General features: G+C 58.1%; 1 protein-coding gene across 1 annotated transcript; it reads left to right on the forward strand.

The window, feature by feature from the left end:
• The first annotated feature begins 6882 nt into the window (after window positions 1–6882).
• On the forward strand, window positions 6883–21679 carry ANKRD24 (ankyrin repeat domain 24). Its single transcript, XM_032883585.1, is given in 22 exon segments — window positions 6883–6950; window positions 7757–7843; window positions 7948–8078; window positions 8158–8246; window positions 9134–9198; window positions 9698–9755; window positions 11119–11189; window positions 11382–11488; window positions 11669–11856; window positions 12332–12360; window positions 12988–13068; window positions 13201–13308; window positions 13988–14032; window positions 14126–14224; window positions 15182–15254; window positions 15492–15610; window positions 15795–16468; window positions 16470–17358; window positions 19265–19432; window positions 21055–21180; window positions 21327–21392; window positions 21582–21679. Coding segments are annotated over 22 exon segments (3390 nt in total). The 5' UTR covers window positions 6883–6911; the 3' UTR covers window positions 21660–21679.
• The last annotated feature ends 744 nt before the right edge of the window (window positions 21680–22423 follow it).

The following is a 22423-nucleotide window of genomic DNA, read 5'->3' on the forward strand; positions in this document are numbered from 1 at the left end:
GCCCAGACACCTGCAGCCTTCAAAGCCAGGGCTGCGGCCAAGGAAGGGACCCAAGTAGGGTTAGGGAAACCCAGGCTGAGGAGTTAAGAGTTCAGCCTGCGGACGACAGATGAAGCTCATCAGAACATGGGATTTTGGGGTGCCTGGGTGGCTCAGTGGGTTAAAGCCTCTGCCTCCGGCTCAGGTCATGATCCCAGGGTCCTGGGATCGAGCCCCGCATCGGGCTCTCGGCTCAGTGGGGAGCCTGCTTCCTCCTCTGTCTCTGCCTGCCTCTGCCTACTTGTGAGCTCTGTCAAATAATAAAAAAAAAAAAAAAAAAAAAAAAAAAAAACCACGGGATTTTGGAACCCGCCTGTGAAGGGTACATAGGAATTCGCCAGGGAAGAAGGAGAAGAAAGAGCGTTTTGTGTAGAAGTACCTGCACAGATGGGAGCTTGGAGACCAGGAAAGGCTGGATCTGCTCAGACAACAGGGAATATTGGTGGGGTATATGTATTGAGCACCTACAGTTTACCAGGCTCTATGCTAGGGATGTCACTGAAAACCCACCAAAAGTGGGTCAAAAGGGGATTATCTCCCTCATTTTAAGTTGGAGGAAGGTGAGACTCAGGGTAAGTGACCTGCCAAAGGACACACAGCAATTAGGAGATGGGGCGTCCTGCATCTGGGTCCTGCTTCCTCAAGCAGGAGGAAATGGGTCTGAAATGGCCCAGGGACGAGGAAGAGGTTCTCTTGAGGAAGGGGAGGTGGGTGACCCTTCGGCTTACCAGGTACCCATCCCACCCCAATCTTGTGCTTCCCCAGGTGGCCTGGGTTGAGGCGAACCATCAGACGCTGGCCATGAAGACCCTCCGGACGCGATTTAAGAAGACAGAGGTGAGTCTGAGGCCACTGAGATGCCCAGTGTCCCCCGATTTCAGGCTCATGTGCCCCAGGGCCTGGCAGAGGAGCCACTGGGCCTTTGGAACACTGTCCTCGGCCCCTCCTCTGATCCTTCTGGCAGTTTCCATTCAACCAGGCCCCTCCCCGTTCTGGACTCTCCCGAGGCTCCTCAGCACCCACCCCCTCCCACCCTGTAGCTTCTGCTCCCTCTCCTCCCTATTCTGTCTACAGCACCCTGCTGCCTTCATGTCCCCACTGCTTCCTGCTCAGTTTCTAGCCACAGGACCTTTGCCCCTGCTGTTCCCTCTGCTGGGAAAGCCCTCTCTTGCACATGTTGCTGCCTGTCAAACCCTCTTCAGGCCCACCCTGTTTGGGGCCCGTAACTCTTCTTCCAGAAGGGCCTCCATTCTCCCAAGCTCCAGTGGCCACTTGCTTTTCTGAGGACTCATTTTCTCAAGGACCCTTATCTCTGGCTTTTGAGTATTCATTCAGCAAACGTTTGTATCAGGTACTGTTGTAGGAGGAAATGCTTGCTCTCTTGGAGCTGACAGTAGGGCAGAGTGGTAGATAGTAAACAAGGTATGTATGTGCAAAGCCAAGCAAGGAAAAGGAGTGCCCAGAGTGGGGGAGATGTTTGCAACTTTAAAGCAACTCTATCACCAGAGCAGAGATCAGAAGGGAAAGAGGGCGGGAATTGTGTGCATATTTCAATGAAGTGCATTCCAGGCAGAGGGGACAGCCAGTGCAAAGGCCCTGGGGTAGGCTGGAGCTGGCTTCCCCTGCAACCATACTTTGGACTGTGAACTCCCAGAGGGAGATGTTCCTTCTTCCGTCATACCCACCCCCTTGTGCCTAACCCCCCCAAGTGCCTGCTAGCGTGGGGTCCAGTCCGGGGCACAGATTGAGAGAATCTAGGGTTAGAGGATGGAGACCAGTGCGGGCAAAGTTCAGAGGGTGGGCCAGGCCCGGTGGATTCAGGGCATCTTAGGATGACGAGAAGGTTCCTTGGGCTGGAGTAGAGCGTGTGAGCGGGGTGATCCTGAAGCGGGCCCAGCCCAAGGAGTCCTGGAAAGCCAAAAAGGAAGGGGCATAGGAACACACCTGCTTATAAAGTCAGATGGCTCTGGGTTTGGGTGCAGCCTCGTCCTGTCTAGTTGGGTGAGTGTGGGTCTGTCCCCAGCCCCCAGTGGCTCCCTCGGGCTTTCCCAACCCATCTTATTTATTTATTTCTGTGATTTAAAGCTTAATATTCCTTTTTCTTTGATTTATTTTCATTTGTAAGATTTAAATGTAGTATCATTGAATTCATTTTTACTTACTTCACCTATTTTTGGTTTTATTTGTATGTTTTTGAATACCATAAGGAGCTTTCTGTGTGCTTTGCAGATGTTAGCTCATTTATTCCTCATAACAATAGTATGGGGTGGGAGCTTTTATTATCCCACTTAGTAGATGAGGAGAGAAGGCCCAGAGAGGTTAAGGAACTTGCCCAAGGTCACACAGCTAGGACGTCCCTGAGGTTAGGGTGGGGAAGGGAGCCTACTGATAAAAAAAGAAAGAGGTAGGGAGTGACAGAGACAGGAATAAAAGCTCATGAACCACTTACAAAATGTGGCACTGAGTCAGACTCATTCATTGTGGAATGACCTAAAATTCTGCACTGTCTGAAATCTGTTCCTAAGGTGGACTGTTCCCGTTTACCCCCCAAGAATTCTTGAGATGTGGTAGCCAGAGGTAACCCAAGCCATATCATTGTTTCATTTCAAAAGCAGAATTATATTGAAATCAAATCCTTCAAAAGGTTTTGTGCAGCTAAAAAACAAAAAAAACCCCCAAAGACACCTAATTTGGGACATGGGGGTATTGGGCGCGTAGCACAGGTGTCGGGGTGAGTGGGGGTTGTGGGCAGGGGTTAAAGCCTCAGGCTGGGTGTGAGGGTGTCTGGAGTGTCTGGGAGGCACCCTTCCTGCTGGGAGGAACCTCCGCAGCAGCGCCAAGAGATCTGGGGGCGGACGGGGAGAAGCTTGCCCTCCGCATCCCCCATCAGGCAGCTGGGCAGCTCAGTGTCCCTCCCTCCACTGGCCGTCTCCAGTTTCTGGGCAGACAGCAGGAGTCAAGTTCGGCTTTTGTTCGGCTCCCCAGAGGGACGAAAGCAAACACCGTGACTGCGCGTGACTGCAGACACACAGACACACCTGCCCCCCATCCCAACTCCCAGCTGTCTCTGGGGACTTTTCCCTCCCTCTTCTCAGCGCACAGGCCAGCCCCCGCACCTTGGCCATCCTCCCTGCTGCCTGGCGTACCCTCCCTGCTCCTTTCTGCTTCTTTCCCACCAGCCTTTCCTTCGAGCCCCCAACACATGGCCATCCTTGCTCTGAGCCTTCTCAGATCCTTTCGGGGCCTCAGTTTCCCCATTCGTAAGATGGGATTTAACTGGAGCCGTGAGCCTCATCCTGGAGCTCCCACGGGCCTCCTGCCCTTAGGTCAGGTTTTAGAAAAGTCCCACAAGCAAGAAAATGGGAGCCTTTAGAGGTCCGTAGATTCCCACTGCTTCCTGGAAAGTCTGTCTGCCTCTCATTTGTATTCTCCAGAGTTCTTAAGTCTTTAATTCATTCAACAGACATAAATTCTGGGTCCCTACCACAGGCCAGACCCTGTGATAGGTCCTGGAGATCAGGGCTGGTTTCATGGACCCATGATGGGAGTAAAATCCAGACTGCTGTCCGCGGATGGGCTTGGCTCCATCCCAATAAAACTTTATTTATAGACCCTGAGATGGGAATTTCATATCATTTTCATGGATCACAAAATATTATTCTCCTTTTGATTCCCACCCCGCCAACCACCTATAAGTGTAAAAACCATTCTTAGAACTTGAGCTGCACAAAACCAGGCCAGGGGACCAATTTCTGTAGACCCTTGGGCCCCCACTACCAGGAGAGCAGTCTGGATTTTACCCCAAGTGAGGTTGTTGGAGGGTTTTGAGCAAGAGAGAGAAAAGAGCTGATGCAGGCTTCGGGAAGCTGGGGGACAAGTCCAGGGACTAGGAGACCAGCGCGGAGGTGTCCCCACAGGGAGCCTGCAGGGACGGGGCTGCACTGTGTGTAGGAATGGGTACATGCATGGAGTTAACAGCTGGTGAGGTTAGCTGGTAGACTGAGTGTGGAGGGAGGGAGGGAGAGAGAGAGATGGTGGTGCCTAGGTGCCTGGGGGGGGTGGTTTGAGGGGTGTTTGTCTAAGCTTTTATAGAATCCAGGAGGACAGGCCAAGGCACCCTGAAATTCGAGGCCAGAGCTGGGAGATCCACTTCAGTTTCCCCCCTGGGCAAGCCTGAGAGGGGCACTCCACCACCAGGTGTGAGAGACAGGAGCCCTCAATACCCACCCCTCCCCGGTTACTTATTACCAGAGTCTCCTTTTCTCTGCCCCACCTCTCCCTCCTCTTGCCCAAAGATGTTTTAAGAATCGCAGATCTTCCCCCCCGGGGGACGCTGAGCCATGTCTAGGGACGTTTGTGGTGGTCACACTGGGGGTGCCCTGGCCATCCAGTGGGTGGGGGCCAGGGATGCTGCTCAGCCCCCCGCTGGCCAGGACGGCCCCCCAACAGAGAATGTTCTGGTCCTGAATGTCCGCAGTGCCTGGGTGGAGGCGCCCAGCCCTAGGGTGCCTACTGCATCATCTATCCCATGTTGCAGCCGGGGAATTGGAAGCCAGAAAAGGAGCAGGACTGGCCCAAGGTCACACAGTAGGTGTAACATGACCAAGGCAGATTCAGGCTCCCCCTTCCTGTCTACAGTCACGGCTGCTAACCCCAGCTTCCAGAAGGCTGTCTCTGCACTCATCCTTTCTCTCCCCTCTCATCCCTGTGTCTCCCCGACTCAGCCCATGGCCCCTCTGTGAACTCAGAGCCACATCAACACAGTGGGCCATCCCACCTTTGGAAGCTCTCGTGGCTTCCCTGATGTCCCCCATTCCTGGTTTCCCCCTCCTTCCATGGACAGGCCTCCTCCTCTGTCCTACCCTTAACTGTGAGACCCAAACAGCTGGTCCTGGACTAGGACACAGGCAACTGGGCTGGTGGAGGCGAGTGATAATTTCCTCATTTCTCCTGAACATGATCTTGTCCCTGCCCATCCTCCCATTGCTCTTCCCGGAATTCCTCCCAGACTCCCCAGTCTCAGGAGTCCTCTCTGAGCTCCAGGCTGGCCTGGGCTTCCCCCATTACAGCCCCAATCACCCTGGTTCATGAATCCCTGGATGTATATGTCCCCCCAAGGGACCCCGGGGTCATGTCTTGTCACCACGGGGAGCCAGTGCCCCTTGCAGCACCAGGCACCCTGTAGGACAAGTGGACTCAATGACTGAAATTCACACAGCTCAGAGGGCCTGGCCTCCTGAGTCATTCGTTCACTCTGCAAACATTTACCAACGGCCCCACTCCACCCTGGGGTGCCTGGCCCTGCGGTCAAGGGGCCCCCAGTCTGCGAGAACACCCAGGAGACCCAGACCCTGGGAGGAGATGGGTCCTCTCCGGGCTCGGACCACCTATGATGGCCTGTGTCCTCGGGATTCAGCATTAGATACGCGCGGACGCAAGCACATCCGTGTTTGACGAATGAATCCATGCTGAGTGCCCTTACTGTGTGCCTGGCACTGGGGAGCGCTTTGCGTGGCCGATCTCCTTAGTCCTCCGATAACCCACCAAGGACAGTAGCTACGGTTTATTTTGAAACCCATTTTCCAGGTGAGGACAGTGAAGTCCGAAGCAGGTGAGCAAGTACCTGCGGGGGGGGCGGGTTAATGTAAATGTAAGTGCGGAGCGCCTGGGGGCAGGGCCCTGGATTCAGGTTCAAGTTTGTCAGACCACTGGGTCCCCCTGGGCTTAAGTGTGTAGCCGCGCAGAGTGGGAAGCTCTGTTTGTCGGGGGCTCGGGCCCGGAGTCACCTGCGACCCGCGGCCAGCTCGGACGAGGCGGAGACGCTGCAGGCGGGTTCCCGAAGATCGAGCGGGCGGCCCGTGGGGGCAAGGGAGCCGGCCTTGCGGGCAGCATCCTCCTCCAAGCAGGAAGGTCAGGGAGTGTCCAGGCGGCTACCGGTCTCGGAGACTAGCCCCTCCCCCACACGACCCCTACCGTGGGGGCGGGACCTCCGGCAGGGGGCGGGGCGCGCGGGCCGGGCGACAGAGCTCCGCGGGACCCCCACCCCTCCCTCGAGTACCCCCAAGTTCCTTCCTCCGGCCCCCCCTCAAGTCCCAGCCGCCCCTCCCTCCGGCCCCTGCCTCCAGAGCACTCCAGCCCCTCCTCTCGGCCCCCACTAGCCCTTCCCTCCAGGCCCCTGCCCCTCCCTCCGACTCCCTCCAGCCCCTCCCTCCAACTCCCGCCAGCCCTCCCTCCAGGTCCCCCAGCACTTCCCTGCGGACCCCGTCCAGCCCCTCCCTCAGGGTCCCCAGCATCCCCGCGCTGCCCCCTGCCCCTCCCCCGGGTCCCCCTGTCCCTCCCTCCGGGCCCTCCGTCAACCCACAGTCCCTCCCTCCGGACACCCACCCCCTCGCCCCGGGCTCTCCCAGCCCCTCCCTCCAACCCCCGCAGCCCCTCCCTCCGGCCCCCCCCCCCAGGCCCTCCCTCCGGCCCATCCCGCCAGCTCCCTCCAGCCCCTCTCTCGTGGTCCCCAGCCCCTCCCTCCCGGCCCCTACTACCCAACCCCCGCCTCTCCCTCCGGGTGCCCCAGCCCCTCCCTTCGGGCCTCCCCGACCTATGCCCCCTGCCCCTCCCTCCAGGCACTCCGTCAGCCCAAGGAGCCCCTCCCTCCGGACCCTCCAGCCCCTCCCTCCGGACGCCCCTCCGCCCCGCAGCCCCCAGCTCCTCCCTCCGGGGGGCCCCTCCGGACCCCTCTCCAGGCTCCCCCAGCCCCTCCCTCCAAACCCCCCGTACCTCCCTAGGGGCCCCCCCCGTCCCACCCCACCCCACCCCACCCGCCTCCGGCCGGGTCGCCTCCCCGAGCACGGAGCCAGGCACCCGGCGCCCTGGCCGCCATGAAGCAGCTGTGCGTGTGCGCCGCCACCTCCTCCGCGGTAGGGCCAGGGGAGGGGGCGCGGGAGCGGGCGGGGCTCGGGCCCTTCTCTCCCCTCCCCACTCCGCCTTTCCCCGCCCCTGCCCGCGCCTGACCTGGACCCCTGCCCCCAGACCCTGGAAGGACCGGGAGTGAGGGGGTTGGGGGGGTTGCGGCGCCGAGGTTGGGAGGTGGGTGGGACATTTGGGGAGACATGGGGACGTTCTGGGAGGCAGTTTTGAGAACAGATGGGGACACTGGGAAATATGGAGGGATAGTTTGGGGGAACAGTTTTTGGGTGGGTTCGTTTGAGGGGACAATTTGGACTACATTCTGAGGGATCATTTTCGGGACAATATATTGACATTTGGAGAACAAATTCAGGAGACATTCAAGGGATTGTTTTGGAATGACATTTTTAGGACAGATGTGTGGTTATTTGGGGGGATGATTTTGGAGAAACAAAGAATTTGGGGAAGACATTTTGGAATGCATTTCATGCTAAGTAACGTTTTGGGGGGAACAGAACCCGTAACATTGGGGGGACAATTGTGGCATTTTGGGGTCAGTTTAAGAAGGATGAATGACGGAGGACAGTTCTGAAGGACATTTAAAGGGACACTTTTAGGGGGTCCTGTAGGAGGATTTTGGAGGTGGGGGTGATGTTGGAAGGGGGTTTTCACTAAAGGATGAGGGGGCTGATCTGGGGGAAATTGACTAGGACGATGCTGGTGGTGGGTGTAGGCTGGACCTGGGGGCAGATGCTGGGGGATGCAGGCTGGGGGGATGCTGTCTCAGACCCCCACCCAGGCCTACCTCCCCCTGCAGCTGCGGCTCAGCCCCACTGACCTTGGCTCCTGCCCGCCCTGCGGCCCCTGCCCCATCCCGAAGCCGGCAGCCAGAGGCAGGCGCCAGGCAAGTGCCCAGGGGCAGGTGGTGAAGCCTGGAGCCCCAGCCAGGGGGAGCGGGGTGGGGGCAGGGATCGCCTGGCCCCACGACCCTCTGGGTGTCCCCCGCAGAGCCAGGAGTGGGGCAAAAGTGACGAGCGGCTGCTGCAGGCCGTGGAGAGCAACGACGCGGCACGAGTGGCCGCCCTCATCACCCGCAAGGGGCTGGTGCCCACGAAGCTGGACCCCGAGGGCAAGTCTGCGTGAGTGCCCATGCCCTGGGGGGTGTGAGGGACGAGGGGTTGGTCATCCTGTGGCTGATCCCCTATCTCTGACCTCCAGATTCCACCTGGCTTCCATGAGGGGTGCAGCCAGCTGCCTAGAGGTGATGCTGGCTCACGGCGCCAACGTCATGAGCACGGATGGGGCAGGTACTGCCTGCCGGGCCCGGGGAGGGATGAGGAGCTCAGACCAGATGCCCAGCCTGAGGGTCCGGTTGGGTCCTGCTCTGTGGCTTCCCTGAAAAGGAGGAGGATTCCTTTGGGTGCTCCCAGGGAGGCACAGGGACATGTCAGGCTGCGGTGCCAAAGGAAAGAGACTCTAGCTGGCTCCAGTTGGGATCAGGCAATAGCTTGTGGTCCTGGAGTGGTCAGGACTCAGGTGGTGGTCAGAGGAAGTCACGGGACTAGAGGAGTACCTGAGCTTGAGAAGTATCTGGGGACAGGAGACTCACAAGCAGAGGTTAGGGAGTAGTATCTCAGGTATGTGGAGTAGCTAGGACAAGAGGAGAATCTGGGCCTCTGACTTAACCAGGGCCCTGAGATCGAATGCGTGGCCAAAGGGGATAGCTGGAGCTCAGGAGGTAAGTAGGGGTGGGGCGTAGCCATGTCTGAAAGTTTGGGGCAACCCAGGAGGCAAGGCAGTCTGGACTTGGGGAGCAGCAGGAGATTTGTAGAGTATCAAAGACGGGGAGATTGCACATGGAGTAGCAAGGGTTTATAGGCTAGCCGGAACATGTAGGACAGCTGGATTCCCAGGGGCAGTGTCATTGAACATATAGAGGAGCTGGGGTTGTGGGGAGTCGCCAGGGCAGGGAGGCCTGAGGAGTGCGTGGGAGTGGAGTGTCGTCTGGGGTGCGGACTAGCTAGAGCTTGGAGAGTCTCTGGCCACCAGGAGTATCGTGGTTTGGAGAAGTACCTGAGGTCTGGGGACTTACTGGACACTGGGAGGCTCATCACAGATGGTTGACGCAGGTTTGGGGAGCAGCTGGAAGCTCCTTGCATAGGTGGAGCCCAAGCAGATGCTTCCTGCTTTTCAGGTTACAACGCACTCCACCTGGCTGCCAAGTACGGGCACCCACAGTGTTTGAAGCAGCTGCTACAGGTCATCTACTTTCTGGTGTCAGATACTCCCTCAACCCAAGATGCTTCCTTCCCCGGGCCCCCTTCCCTCCTCCCCGAGTTCTAGAAATCCCCCAAGCTCCCAGATACTCCCCGAATCCTAGCTATGTCTTAGCCTCTTTTACTCAGCTACTCCCCGGACAACCAGATACTCCCCGGGTGTCAAGTTACTCCCCACACCCAAGATACACTCTCAGTACCAGATATCTCCTGAGCCCCAGCTTTGCCCCAAACTCTAGGTCGTTCTTAGCCACAGTCACTCTCAGAGCTCCCATTCAGCCCCCCAAACCCTCAGCTTCTCCTGAGCTCCCGGCGATTTCCACTTTCTCACCAATTTTCCTAAAAGCCGAGTCACCCTAGGGTCCGGGAGGAGATGGGGTTGGGGGGAAGAAGTGCTAAGGGGAGGGGCCAGAAGTACATCCCGGCCCAAGAAGGGGCAGTTCCTAGGGAACCTCTAGTGACCTGCACCCCTCCCATCCCAGGCCTCCTGCGTGGTGGATATTGTTGACAGCAGTGGGTGGACAGCCCTGCATCACGCAGGTGGGTACGGCCCAGCGTCGCCCTGCCCACCATGACCCAGAGGGGGCAGGGCTGGGGATTCTTCTACATGGGGTCCCGGGGACCTACCATGAACGTCCTGCCTCCTTCCTCCTTCCTTCCAAGTACCTGCTGTGTGCCAGGCGAGGGGCCCAGCATTAAAATTCAGCAACCCTTTGGGCCACAGAGAGGCACCCCATTGGACAGGCAAGGTGATTGAGGCCGGCCGGCAAGAAAGTAGAGAAGACCCAGGCTGTCTGACCCCAGAGTACAGCCTGATGTCTGCCAGGCCTGGTGACAACTGTGGTGGCCGTGTTGGGGTGGGGGGTGTGACCGGAGTGCAATTTCTTTGACCAAATCCTAGAGGATCTCAGGCAGGCCAAAGGTCCAAACCATCCAATCCAAACTCCTGCGTGAGGGAGGGGAAGGGACCCACCTGCTCGAACCCAATCCCAGCCCAGCATCTGTCCATCATGCCCGTGAGATTAAGGGATGACTTTCACCAATGGCTCATGAAACGTCTGACCTTTTGGGAACACGGAATGTATTTGGGTTTGCTTTAGGGTTTTAAGGCACCGGTTAAAACTTCTGCCGTTGGCGTATGCTTCCACCTAGTGGTGGCAAGTGCCTTTTGTCACAGTGGAAGATCACTAGGTTTTTTTCATGCAATAAATATTTATTAAGTTCCTGCTCTGTGTGTCAGGCTCCGTTCTAAGCATGGGGAGCAGAAAACCAAATTGCATACCCGCTCAGGCACAGAGAAGGCCATCAGATAGAGCTTGTCGACTTTTCCAGTGACCCCTAGCGTGAAACCCTTCCTTCTTTCTTCACTGCTCTGTACATACACAGTCTCTCATTTCCTTGACTTTACCAAGCTCTCTCCCACTTCACGGCTCTTGCCTACTCAGAAACATCTACCGTCCCCCTTTCACCTTTAAAACTCAGAACTCAGATCCAGCCGCAAGAAGCCTGCCCAGTCTCAACCAACGTCAGATCCCTCCAGCAAACATTAATACCCTCTGTGAGGTTTGGAGTGTGGTAGTTAAATAGTTAAACAATGCTAGTTAAATGAAAGAGAAGAAATACATAAAAATTAGTTGAAAGTTCCACCTAAAGAGGGAGCTGTGATGGAATATGGAGAGAGCTTGGGACAGTGGGTTAGCAGACCTAATCATAGCTCTGTCTCTGACCCTAGTGGCTGACCGGGGACCTAGCTGGACCTCAGTTTCCTGAGGTCATACCTTTGCCTTTGGCCTCCCAGGGAATGTGGGAACTTCTCATGAAATGAGGGATAAGAATCACCCCAGGCAGAAGGCCCCCAGAAAATGTCTAAACCTTGCCCTACCTACCCTCCCTCTTTTTCCAGCGGCCGGTGGCTGCATCTCCTGCTCAGAAATGCTTTGCTCCTTCAAGGCACATCTGAATCCCCGAGATCGGGTGAGCCTCTGGGATCTTTTTGGGAAAGATGCTGTATTTGAGGTACACCGTCACCAGGTGGCAACACCCCAGGCTCCCTTGAAAGAGTATGAGAAGGTCTGGAGTGAGGTTCAGGGGCACTCATACAGGCTTCCCTACCTACAAGGTCAGCCTCTCACCTTTTGTCTCATCCTTCCCCTGATTTCCCACCAGTCAGGTACAACGCCCCTTATCATAGCAGCTCAGATGGGTCACACAGATTTGTGCCGCCTCCTCCTGCAGCAGGGGGCAGCAGCAAATGACCAGGACCTGCAGGGGAGGTGAGTATCTGCCCTCCCAGTGAGTCCATTGTAGGCCATGTGACCTTGAGCAAGTCGTTCATTTCTGTGGGTGGGGGGACTAGTTGACCTCCCCCCCCCCAAACCCCAGCCTGGGTTGTTGAGGAGGGCTTGGGGATTTGAGAGCGTCCTTGCTTCCTCAGTAGCCCCCTCTCCTGGTAGGACAGCCCTGATGTTTGCCTGTGAGGAGGCCAACCCCGAAACAGTGGAGGTTCTGCTGCAAGGCGGGGCCCAGCCAGGCATCAGGGACGCACTGGGCCAGGACGCTGCCCACTACGGTGCCCTCGCGGGGGACAAACTCATCCTGCGTCTCTTGCAGGAGACGGCACAGCGCCCCTCACCACCCAGTGGTATGCAAGCCCCCCCCATACAATTTCAAGCACCCCATCTCCTCCCAAGCAGTATCTTGTCACCCCTTTCCCTACTCTAGGTAGTTTCAAGGTAGCCCTATTTGCTGCATCAGGGAGGTTTCATGTTTCCCCTAATGCTACTCAGAACAGTTTCAAAGAGCCCCAGAGCTTTTGGATTAACCAAGGGTCCACTCTGCTTTCCTGGGCCATCCTTATCCTTGGATCTTTGCCCTTCCTAAGACCTGGCACCCCTACTTGAGCCATCCTGGAGGTGCCACTGGCTCCCCTTATTAGATGGCCCTCCTATTACCATCTGCAAAAGTAGTTGAGTCCTACTTTCAAAGTCCTGATTCTGGGAAAATTGGTAGCCCACTCCAGCCATGAGTCCCCTCCCTAGTGCCCTTCCTAGGGCTGGGAATGGAGTCCCTAAAACAGAGTGCCTGACCCTGCTTCCCTCTCTTCCCTGCCCTCCTAGAGGATGACTCAGGCGAGGCATCATCTCAGGTACGGATCTCTAAGCAGTGAATGAGTCCACTCCCCCTGCACACACTGCCTCCTCCCTCCCTGCCCCAAGCTTTATGGAATGAGAAGGAGGAGATGGACTTTTGTCCCGGGGTTATGACCTAGGAAGACTTGTTTGGGATGAATGCCACTTTCTGGGTACGCTGCCACCAAGTGACAGCAGCACCCACAGTATAATTCTCAGAACTGGGTGAGAACACTGTGGGAATGGGGCCAAATCGTGGGGCTGAGGTGGAGTGGTAGAGGGAACGGAGTTTGGTGAGGGCTGGTGTAGGTCACGGAAAAAGGCAGGTCTGGCCTCTTTCTCCCTTCCAGCTCTACAGCATCTCAGTTCCACATGGAAAGGGAACTTGTAGGTGATCTGGTCTAGTACCATGTAGCAAGGCACAAAGAGGGGGAGAAAGCAAAGCATTAGATCTGGAACTCTCAGGAAGCACGGCCACTTTTATGCTGGGATAAGCGAGGTCCAGGGAGAGGAAGGGGCTTGCTCAGGGTCACACAGGAAGTGAGGACCCAGTTGGGGCTGGTGACAGATAGTGGGGCTGGGCTGGTGTATTTGGGTGGGAGGCTGGCACGTTCCCCATGTGCCCCCTCCCCGCCTTCTCCCAGAACTCCGTGTCCAGCCATGAAAAGCGAGGGGCTCCCAAGAAGCGGAAGGCACCTCAGCCCCCTGCCAGCATCCCCCTGCCGGTGAGCAACGCCCTGGCTATCGGGGGAGGAACAGGGGCCAGGCAGGAGGGGGGGAAGCTCTGGCTCAGTTGTAGGAGGGGGCAGCCCCTGGGCCTCACGTGAAGGTGGTGGGTCCCTGGGGTGGGGGCACAGGATGACCGAGATGCCTATGAGGAGATCGTGCGGCTGCGACAGGAGAGGGGCCACCTGCTGCAGAAGATCAGGGGCCTGGAGCAGCACCAGGAACGGAGGAAGCAGGAGGTGAGGGGCTGGGCTAAGCCTGCGGTGGGGCAGGGAAGACTCCCCTCACCTCTCCTAGCTCCCACCTCCCTCTCTCCGTCTGTGCTCACTCTCCTCCAGCCATACGGGCCTCCTTGCTGTTCCTGCCAGTGTTCCAGGCCTGCTCCTGCCCCAGGGCCTTTGCATGTGTGGTGCCCTCTGCTTGGAACACTCTTCCTCAGATGCTCCTGTGGCTCCCTCCTTCTTTTCCTTTAGGTCTTTGCTCAGAAACCACTTGCCAAAGACACCTCCCCTGCCTAGCTTATTTAAAATTGTGATAGCTCCCACTCGCTTCCCAGTTCTCTTTATTTTTATTCGAAGTGCTTCGTGCTATCGGGAATACCATGTATCTTATTCATGTTCACCCGTTTGACTGTAAGCCCACGGGGACAGGCATGGTTGACCATGACTGGCTCACAGTACATGCTTGATGTTTATTGGAGGAACACGTATTTCAGTGGGCGAGTGAATGAATTATGGCCCCAAACAGGGTCAAACACTCAAAAAGTCCTTAGTAATGAGTCAGGGGGCAGAGCAAGGTGCTGGGTGCACAGTGGGTGCACAGCCGATGTCTGTGGTGGGGATCGGGGGCTACTGCGGAGGTGGGGCGGGGACGACCCACAACCCAGATTCGAGCCTGGTCCCCCCTTCTTCCCGTCAGCTGCCAGAGGCAGAGGCCAGCTCCCTCCACAGCCTGGAGAGACAGGTAGGTGGCAGGTGCAGAGAGCCAGCCCCTTGGGCACCCCGTGTTTCCTCCCAGAGGCTGGCCAAGCCCCCCTGCTGCCGCCCCCCCTTCCAGGTACAAGAGCTGCAGCAGCTGCTGGCGGAGAAGCAGGAGGAGAAGGAGAGCCTGGGGCGGGAGGTGGAGAGTCTGCAGAGCCGGCTGTCCCTGCTGGAGGTGTGGTGGGTGGGGCCGGCGGGGGGCGGGGCCGGCGGGGGCGGGGCCTCCCCCCCCCAACTCACACACACACCAGTACACATACAGGCTCTCCCGTGAGGACACACAACAGTCAGACCTACAGACACGCCATCGCAGACACCACACCCACACACGTAACGTGCACAAAGTGGACACTTCTCCAAACGCGGAGCCGGGACCCACGGAGGTGAGCGGCCGCCCTCACACACACGTGGTCTTGCACCTTAAACCGGCGACCACAGCAAGCGTCCGTGAGGAACGCGCACTCCCACACGCACACCAGAAATACCGGCGCCTACGCAACAGACGCTCCTCCATCCCACGCAGACGGCGCACCCACAAACCCCTGCACACGCACGAATATTTCCCCCACACGTGATTACACAAACATGTGCGACACCTGTGCTCTCACACACAGACCCACCCAAATCCGCAAACACCGCTGAAGCAATCACACCCACACAACAGACTCAGACACAAGCACCAGATCACACACAGTCACAGAAAGGCACACCGGAGGGGCGGGGGCCACGCCACATCCCCAGGTTCCCCGCAGACCCGCAAACCCTGAGCTGTTCCTACCCAGAGGCAGACACCCTCAGCCCCACGTGACCCCCCCTCACGGGGATGCAGCCCCGCATCCCTCTCTCCGTGTCCCCCCACCGCACACAAGATGTGCATACACCCCCCAGGCATCGGGTTATGGTCACACATTTGCACAGTGGCTGGGCTGTTCCTGCCCTTCCCGGGGAGCCCAGCGTAGCCCCGTGGCACGCAGTTGGCACTCAGCAAACACTGTGGGCCAGACACGGCCAGTCATGCGCCTGGGGAGCTATGGAGACGCATGAACGCCCCTGTCCGCTCTAGATTCTTGGGGGCGGGTCTTGGGGCTGGGAAGGAGGTAGGGACCTGAGCGGGACCCTGTCCCCTCCCCAGAATGAGCGGGAGAACACCAGCTACGATGTGGCCACTCTGCAGGATGAGGAGGGCGAGCTGTCGGACTTTCCAGGTGAGCCCCCAACCCCATTCTCCTTCCACGCACCCCTGTCCCTCTTGTCCCTGAGGCCCCTGGAAATGGAGACTTGACCCACAGGCATGGAGAGAGTTGGAAGCTGGGAGGAGGTTGGCCCCCACCCGTTATTCCCTCCATCTGCCTGCCTGGGGGGCTCCGAACCCCTGCTCCAGACCCCTAGCTCCCATCCCTGGTGGCGCAGGCCCCCCGGGGCTGACTCTGCGCGCCCCCCAGGGGCCGAGGCTCTGCTCTCCAAACGGCTAAGCCCCTCAGCCCAGGAGCTCTTGGCCTCACTGCAGGAGCAGGTGGCTGCACTCACCAGACAAAACCAGGAGCTGATGGAGAAGGTCCAGGTGGGGAAACTGAGACCCAGGACGGCGGGGGCGGGGTGCGGGCGGGACAGATCTGAGGACCCGAGGGATCGTTCTCTGGGGGGTCAGGGTGGGCACACGGCTAAGTCTGTGGGCAGGGAAGGTGGCAGGGCCACTCTGAGCCCGCATGGCCACAAGCTCCCACCAGCTCTCCACTACCTCCCAGATCCTGGAGAGCTTTGAGAAGGACGAGATGGAGGTGAACGGGTCGGCTGAGGTCATCCCTCTGGCCCTCTATGACTCTCTTCGGGCTGAGTTTGACCAGCTCCGCAGGCAGCATACCGAGGCTCTGCGGGCACTGGAGCGGCAGGGAACACGGGGGGCCCCTGGGGAAGAGGAGGCAGCCATGGGGGAGGGCACGGGCACGGAAGTCAAGACCACCAGGAACGGGCCAATGGAAATGGAGCTCGACGGCACCACGGCTCTGGGAGCCAAAGTGAACGGAGCTGAGACCACAGACGAGGAGGCTACAGGAGTGGAAACTGTGGAGGCAGCATCTGTGGGGGCTGAGGCCACAGAGACAAAATCCACGGGGGCTGAGGCCACAGAGACGAAACCCACGGGGGCTGAGGCCACAGAGACAAAACCCATGGACACAGAAGCTACAGAAACAGAATCCACAGGGACCGAGGCCACAGAACCCGAGGCTCTGGGAAAGGGAGGAAATCCAGAAACAAAGGCCACGGGAGCAGAGGCCACAAAGCTGAAAGCAGAGAAAGCAGCAATGATGGCCGGCGGAGCAGGTGCTGTGGGGGCTGAGCCTCTGGGCACGGAGACCACGCGCGTGGAGGCCACGCGCGTGGAGGCCACGGCGGGGGCGGCCGCAGCCCCGAGGGCCCCCCCCGGGCCCCGTCCTCCACCCTGGGGCTGCGGAGGCCTCGGAGCAGCTGCAGGCAGAGCTGGAGACCAGGATCCGTGGCTTGGAGGAGGCGCTCCGGCAGCGGGAGCGGGAGGCAGCCGCCGAGCTGGAGGCGGCCCACGGCAAGTGCCAGGCAGCGGAGGCGGAGGCCGGCCGGCTCCGGGAGCGGGTGCGGGAGGCCGAGGGCGGCGGAGCCGCTGGGGGCGGCAGCGGGGATGTGGTCCAGCTGCGGGCCGCCCTGGAGCAGGCCCGGGAGGACCTCCGAGGCCGGGACGCCCGCCTCCGGCAGCTGGAGGCGGCCTCAGCCTGGCTAGACGAGGCCCGGGCGGGCCGGCTGCTGGCCGAGGAGGAGACCCGGGGCCTGCGGGCAGAGCTGGCCCGGCGGGAGGAGGTGCGGCTGGAGCAGAGCCGGGAGCTGGAGGTGCTGCGGGAGCAGCTGGCCGCCGCCACGGCCGCCGGGGAGCAGCAGCGGGCCGTGGCCGCCGAGCTGGGCCAAGCACGGGATGCGGCCGAGGCCCGGGCAGCCGAGCTGGCCACCGCCTGCGAGGAAGCCCGGCGGGGCCTGGCGGAGCTGCGCAAGGCGTCCGAGGCCCTGCGGCAGTCGGCGGTGCCGGCCTCCGAGCACCACCGGCTGCAGGAGGAGGCCCTTGAGCTGCGGGGCCGGGCCGCCAGCCTGGAGCAGGAGGTGGTGGCCACGGGCAAGGAGGCCGCCCGGCTGCGGGCCGAGCTGGAGCGGGAGCGTGTGGGGAGCGTGGCCCGTCTGGAGCACGAGCGCATCGTGGGGGCCTTGCAGGCTGATGTGGCCCGGCTGGAGGGGCAGCTGGAGGAGCTGGGACGGCGGCACGAGAAGACCAGCGCCGAGGTCTTCCAGGTAAGCCCGGCCGGGCCCCCACCGAGCACAGCCAAGTCCCAGCCAGCCGGCGGCCCATTGTCAGTCTGACCCACATCCCAGGTTCCGGTCCTGTAGACACCTGACCCTGCTAGCGTTTCTAGGTGCACGGCTACCCCTGCGGCTGTTCTGATCTCTTGGATGTTTCAACTTGTGTTATCTTTTTCAAAACCTTCAGCTGCTTTTAACCTTATCATCTGTCTATCTACTGATCTTCCTCTCAAGACTTTGTTTATTTGAGAGAGAGAGGGAGGGAGAGAGGGGGCACAAGCAGGAGAGGGACAGAGGGAGAAGCAGCTCCCTGCTCGGGAGCCTGGGACATGGGACTCGATCTCAGGACCCCAGGATCATGATCTGAGCGGAAGGCAGACGCTGAATCAAATGAGCCACCCAGGCGCCCCGACCCCATCGTTTCTTCTAATGGTTTGTCTGGGAGTCCTCCGTGCACCCCAGGGTCACACGAGCTCTCAGACTGATTGCTTTGGTTCCACCATCGCACTCATGCTTTGGCACTAATGGTGTGTGTGGTGTGAGGTAGGGATCAATGTCCACTTGTGGTTTTGTAGGCAGGGAATTGGGCTTTTTGCCCTGATGTTTTTTACTATGACGTCCACTTTCTCTGCTAGCCTGAAAGCTCCCTGTGGTTCTTCTGGCCGGCTGTTCAGAATTTGTCATTTTGCCTCTGGGTCATTTTTGATGCTTTAGCCCAAGAGTAGGAGGTTTTTAATCTAATGTTTTGAACATTATTTTTAATCTAATTTTTATTATTTTTATTATTATAATAATTACTGATTTTTATTATATTTTTATTATATTTATATATTATTTTTATTTTATTATATTTATATATTTTAATATATTTATTACTTATTATATGTATTATTATCATAATCTTTAATGTTTTGAACCTAGTAGATTTTGATGCTGAGGTGTTCATTTATTTAAGACCAGGAAATGTGATTATATATATGTGTGTGTGTATATATATATATACACACACACACACACACACATATTTAAGATTTTATTTATTTATTTGACAGAGTGTGGCTCTGTTATTGAGCGTCTGCCTTTGGCTCAGGTCCTGATCCTGGGGTACTCAGATTGAGCCCCGCATCGGGCTCCCTGCTCAGCAGGAAGCCTGCTTCTCCCCTTCTCCCTCTCCCACTGCCTCTGCTTGTGTTCCCTCTCTCGCTGTGTCTCTCTCTGTCAAATAAATAAATAAAATCTTAAATAAAATAAGAGAGATGTAGCCAGTCTGTACTGAGTGGAGCATCTACTTACCCACACTCCCCTGCAGCTATTATTTCTACAAAGGCCGATGTCCGACACACCCCCCGTCCCCGGGAGGGCCAATGTTTGCAAAGCTGACATTGCTCTGATCTTGATATTTTTGTGAAAATGCAGTCATCAACTTGTGGACATTGGTTTGCTTCTCATTCACGTTCTTCTGGCTTTGTTTTCTTTTGTAAGAAACCGATAAGCCTTTACAACACGGACAGAGAAAGGAAGGCTAGTGACAGTGACACTATAGCACCTTGAACCTCACGTTCCCTGTGCACCAGCCACTCTTGGAAGCACATGCCCGGGATTTGTCCCATTTCCTTCTCACAATTACTCTGCGATGTGGGGGCTATTACTACCCTGATTTTACGTATGAGGAAATGGACACAGAGAGGTTAAGTCAGTTGTCCAAGGCCACACAGCTAGCACTTCAGAAGTGTCAGGATGGGTCGGAATCGTCGTGGTGTCTGGGAAGAACCCAGGACCCCCTGAGTTGAACTCCTCAATATCAAGTTGGGCTGGAATGTTCTCAGGCCAGGATGGAAGGGTCAGGAGACTCTGGGGTCGCCGTGTCCTCAGGGTCACATGTGGGCTTGGGCTGCAGGTCCAGAGGGAGGCGTTGTTCATGAAGAGTGAGCGGCACGCCGCTGAGGCCCAGCTGGCCACAGCAGAGCAGCAGCTGCGGGGACTACGCACCGAGGCCGAGCGGGCACGCCAGGCCCAGAGCCGCGCTCAGGAGGCCCTGGACATGGCCAAGGAGAAGGACAAGAAGGTGCGTCCCCCTTTCCCTGCGCTCCCTTGGGGGGGAGGTTTCCACCCAACAGAGGTTGGGGGAAATCCAAGAATGCCCAGATGAACAAGTCTGAGGCAATCAGCCCATTTTCTAGATGGGAGACTGAGGTGCAGAGAAGGAAGGAGACAATTCAGACACGTGGGGACTGTTCTAACTATGAATTATAACCGCAGTAACATTTATTGGGTGCTTACTGCATGCTAGGCCCCGAGCTATGTATTTGACACAGACCAACACATTTAATCGTTGTGTCAAGTTCCTGTAAGATCGGTGCTTTTATTGTCCCCACTTGAAGAAACAAGGCACAGAGAGGGGATGCCACCTCCCGGGGGTTGCATGGCACCCAGAGGTCCAGCCAGCGTTTGGACCCAGGTTCCCAAGTTCTGGTCTTCCGTAATGATAATGGGTTACAGTGGCCCGTGGCTATTGAGTTAGGTGGTTTTCACACACTATCGGTTTTAATTTCCCTCTGACCCTGGAAGCCAGAAGGCATTCTTATTCCTGCTTTCTAAATGAGCAAAGCTGAGGCTCTGAGAGGCCAAATGTGACACATCAGGGGGACGTGTCGGGTCGCGCAGTCACTGGGCAGCACACATGACTCCCAGAGCCAAGGGCACATTGGTGGAGAGCCCCCCAGCCCTAGCTCGCTGTGTGACTTTGGGCAAGTCAGTTGACCTCTCTGAGCCCACGACTGCCTCTTGCAAAACAAAAATAAAACTGTGGTTGTGATTCTGGTTTATTGGTTGTAGGGACTCTCCCCCTCGGCACGAATGACACTCGGGTCAGGTCATTCTCTGTTGGGGGGGGCAAGTGGGGGCCAGGCAGCATCCCTGACCCCACCCTCTCTATGCCAGGAGCACCCCCCAGTTGGGACAGCCAGAGATGTCCCCACACATGGCCTGGGGTTCCCCGGGGGCAGGATGGCCCCTGGTTAAGAACCTTTGATCTGTAATATAATAATAAAGCCCAGCATTTATTGGGTGCCTGCTGTTTGCCAGGTACAGTTTCTATTTAACTGCGGTTCAGAATTACAGTAACCTGCCAAGGTGAGAACCGTGATTCCCCTTCCTTTTCAGATAAGGAAACTGAGGCTCAGAGGGGTTAAATCGTCTCCCCAAGATCCCCTGCAAGAGAGGGGCAGGGAAGGACCCAAACCCAGGGCAACCCGACCCAGCCCCACCAGGCCAGGCTGCTGTGGGCCTCTGTTCCGTCAGCCTCCCCTTCCCAGAGCCCGCAAGAGGGGCTGTGACAGGATCGGCCGACTTCTGGAAAGAGCCAGAGCCCGTGTTCTCGGCTCTGGCGTGTCCGTGAATGGGCGCGGCAGCACACCTGTGAAATTTCATGTGCGTGCTCGGAAATGTGGATGTGATTTGATTGTCCTACGTCACGAAACACTTTTCTTTTGACATTCTCCCCCTATCACTTACAAACGTGAAAGCCATTCTTAGCTCACGGGCCAGACTCCCAAGGACCAAGAGTTTGCCGGCCTCTACGCTCTGACCTCCCCTTGCCAGCCTCCTCCCGAGGGAGGTGCTGGACAGGTCCGACGCCCCCGCCCCAGGTTCGGGGTGACTGGAGGCCCCCTCATCTCCCCCCACCAGATCACAGAGCTCTCCAAGGAAGTCTTCAGTCTTAAGGAGGCCCTGAAGAACCAGCTGGGGGCCCCGGGCACCCCCGAGGTGGAGGCCCTCCGAGGCCAGGTCAAGGCCTTGCAGGAGCAGCTGAAGGTGAGGTCACAGGCGGGGGGAGGAAAGTGGTTCTGTATGTTAACAGCTGTTGCACTGGCGCATGGACTCTGGGTGCAAAGGGGGAGCTTTGGGCATGTTTTGGGGGGGAGCCTGTTTTTCCAAGTACCCCTCCCCCATGCCCACAGGAGGCTGCCAGGGACCACAGCACAGTGGTGGCCTTGTACAGGAGCCACCTCCTGTATGCCATTCAGGTGAGTCATGCCAGGCCACCGGTACTCGGGCCTGTCCTCCCGTCTGTACGGTGGGGGGCTGGTGGTGTGGGGGGTGAGGGGGTTCATGGCCTTGTAGGGGTGGGGAGGGAGGGAATAGGGAAGCCAGAACAGGAGTGCCCAGGCATTCCCTCTCTCTCTCTCTCTCTCTCTCTGCTTCCCCCACCCCAGGGTCAGATGGATGAAGATGTGCAGAGGATCCTGAACCAGATCCTACAGATGCAAAGGCTCCAAGCTCAGGGCCGATGAGCACCGCGTGCTGCTCGCCCAATTCCTGCGCGGGGTGTCTGGGCCCCTGCGCTCACGTTCCAAGCCCAGACACCCCCTGGGCCTGCTCCACTGTACTTGGCTGCGTCCACTGCCCCATTGGTCCCTGAGTGCACTGGCCGGGGTTGACTCCAGCCCTGACTATGCCCCCCGCCCCCGGCCGGAGAACCCGCGAGCCCCTGCTCCCACGTCCCGTCCTGTCCGTCCTGTAGCCAGGCAGCACCCCGGACCCCAGGAATAAAAGTTCTCAGAGTGGAGGACGAACGTGTATGGTCTGATCGCTGGGCCCCCACCCCCGGGGCAGGGAGGAGGACGGGGATGGCGTAGAGCAGGACTCGCAGGAGAGGCCCCCATCTCGTACATCCACAGCTCAGGCCCGAGAATGAGGGCTATGTTCCTGTCGTAGCAAGTCAGAACGGGCGACCAGAAGTCCGTGATAAGCAAACTGTCCGATTGTTAAGGGAAGACGGCATCCTAGCCTGTGCGCCCTGAGTCACTTTCCTCGCCCTAAATCCAGCCCTGCGGGGAGTCTCCCACCCCCAGCCTCCCTGCCCTTGGGCAAGTCCCTTGAAATCCCCTGGGGCTGCTTGGCTCTTTCCAGCTGGGGTGGGGGAGGTAGGAATGTGGCCCTTCCCCGGGGTTTCCTTGAGTGTCCAGGGAAGGCACGGCATCTGGAGGGGCTCAGCCTGTCGCTTGGCGTCCCTGTGGCTCAGAGAGGGTCCCACGGGTGGGGCTGCTTCCCCAGG

Source organism: Lontra canadensis, unplaced genomic scaffold, assembly GCF_010015895.1.
Source record: "Lontra canadensis isolate GAN:19392208 unplaced genomic scaffold, GSC_riverotter_1.0 scaffold88, whole genome shotgun sequence".
In the NCBI taxonomy this organism is placed as follows: domain Eukaryota; kingdom Metazoa; phylum Chordata; class Mammalia; order Carnivora; family Mustelidae; genus Lontra; species Lontra canadensis.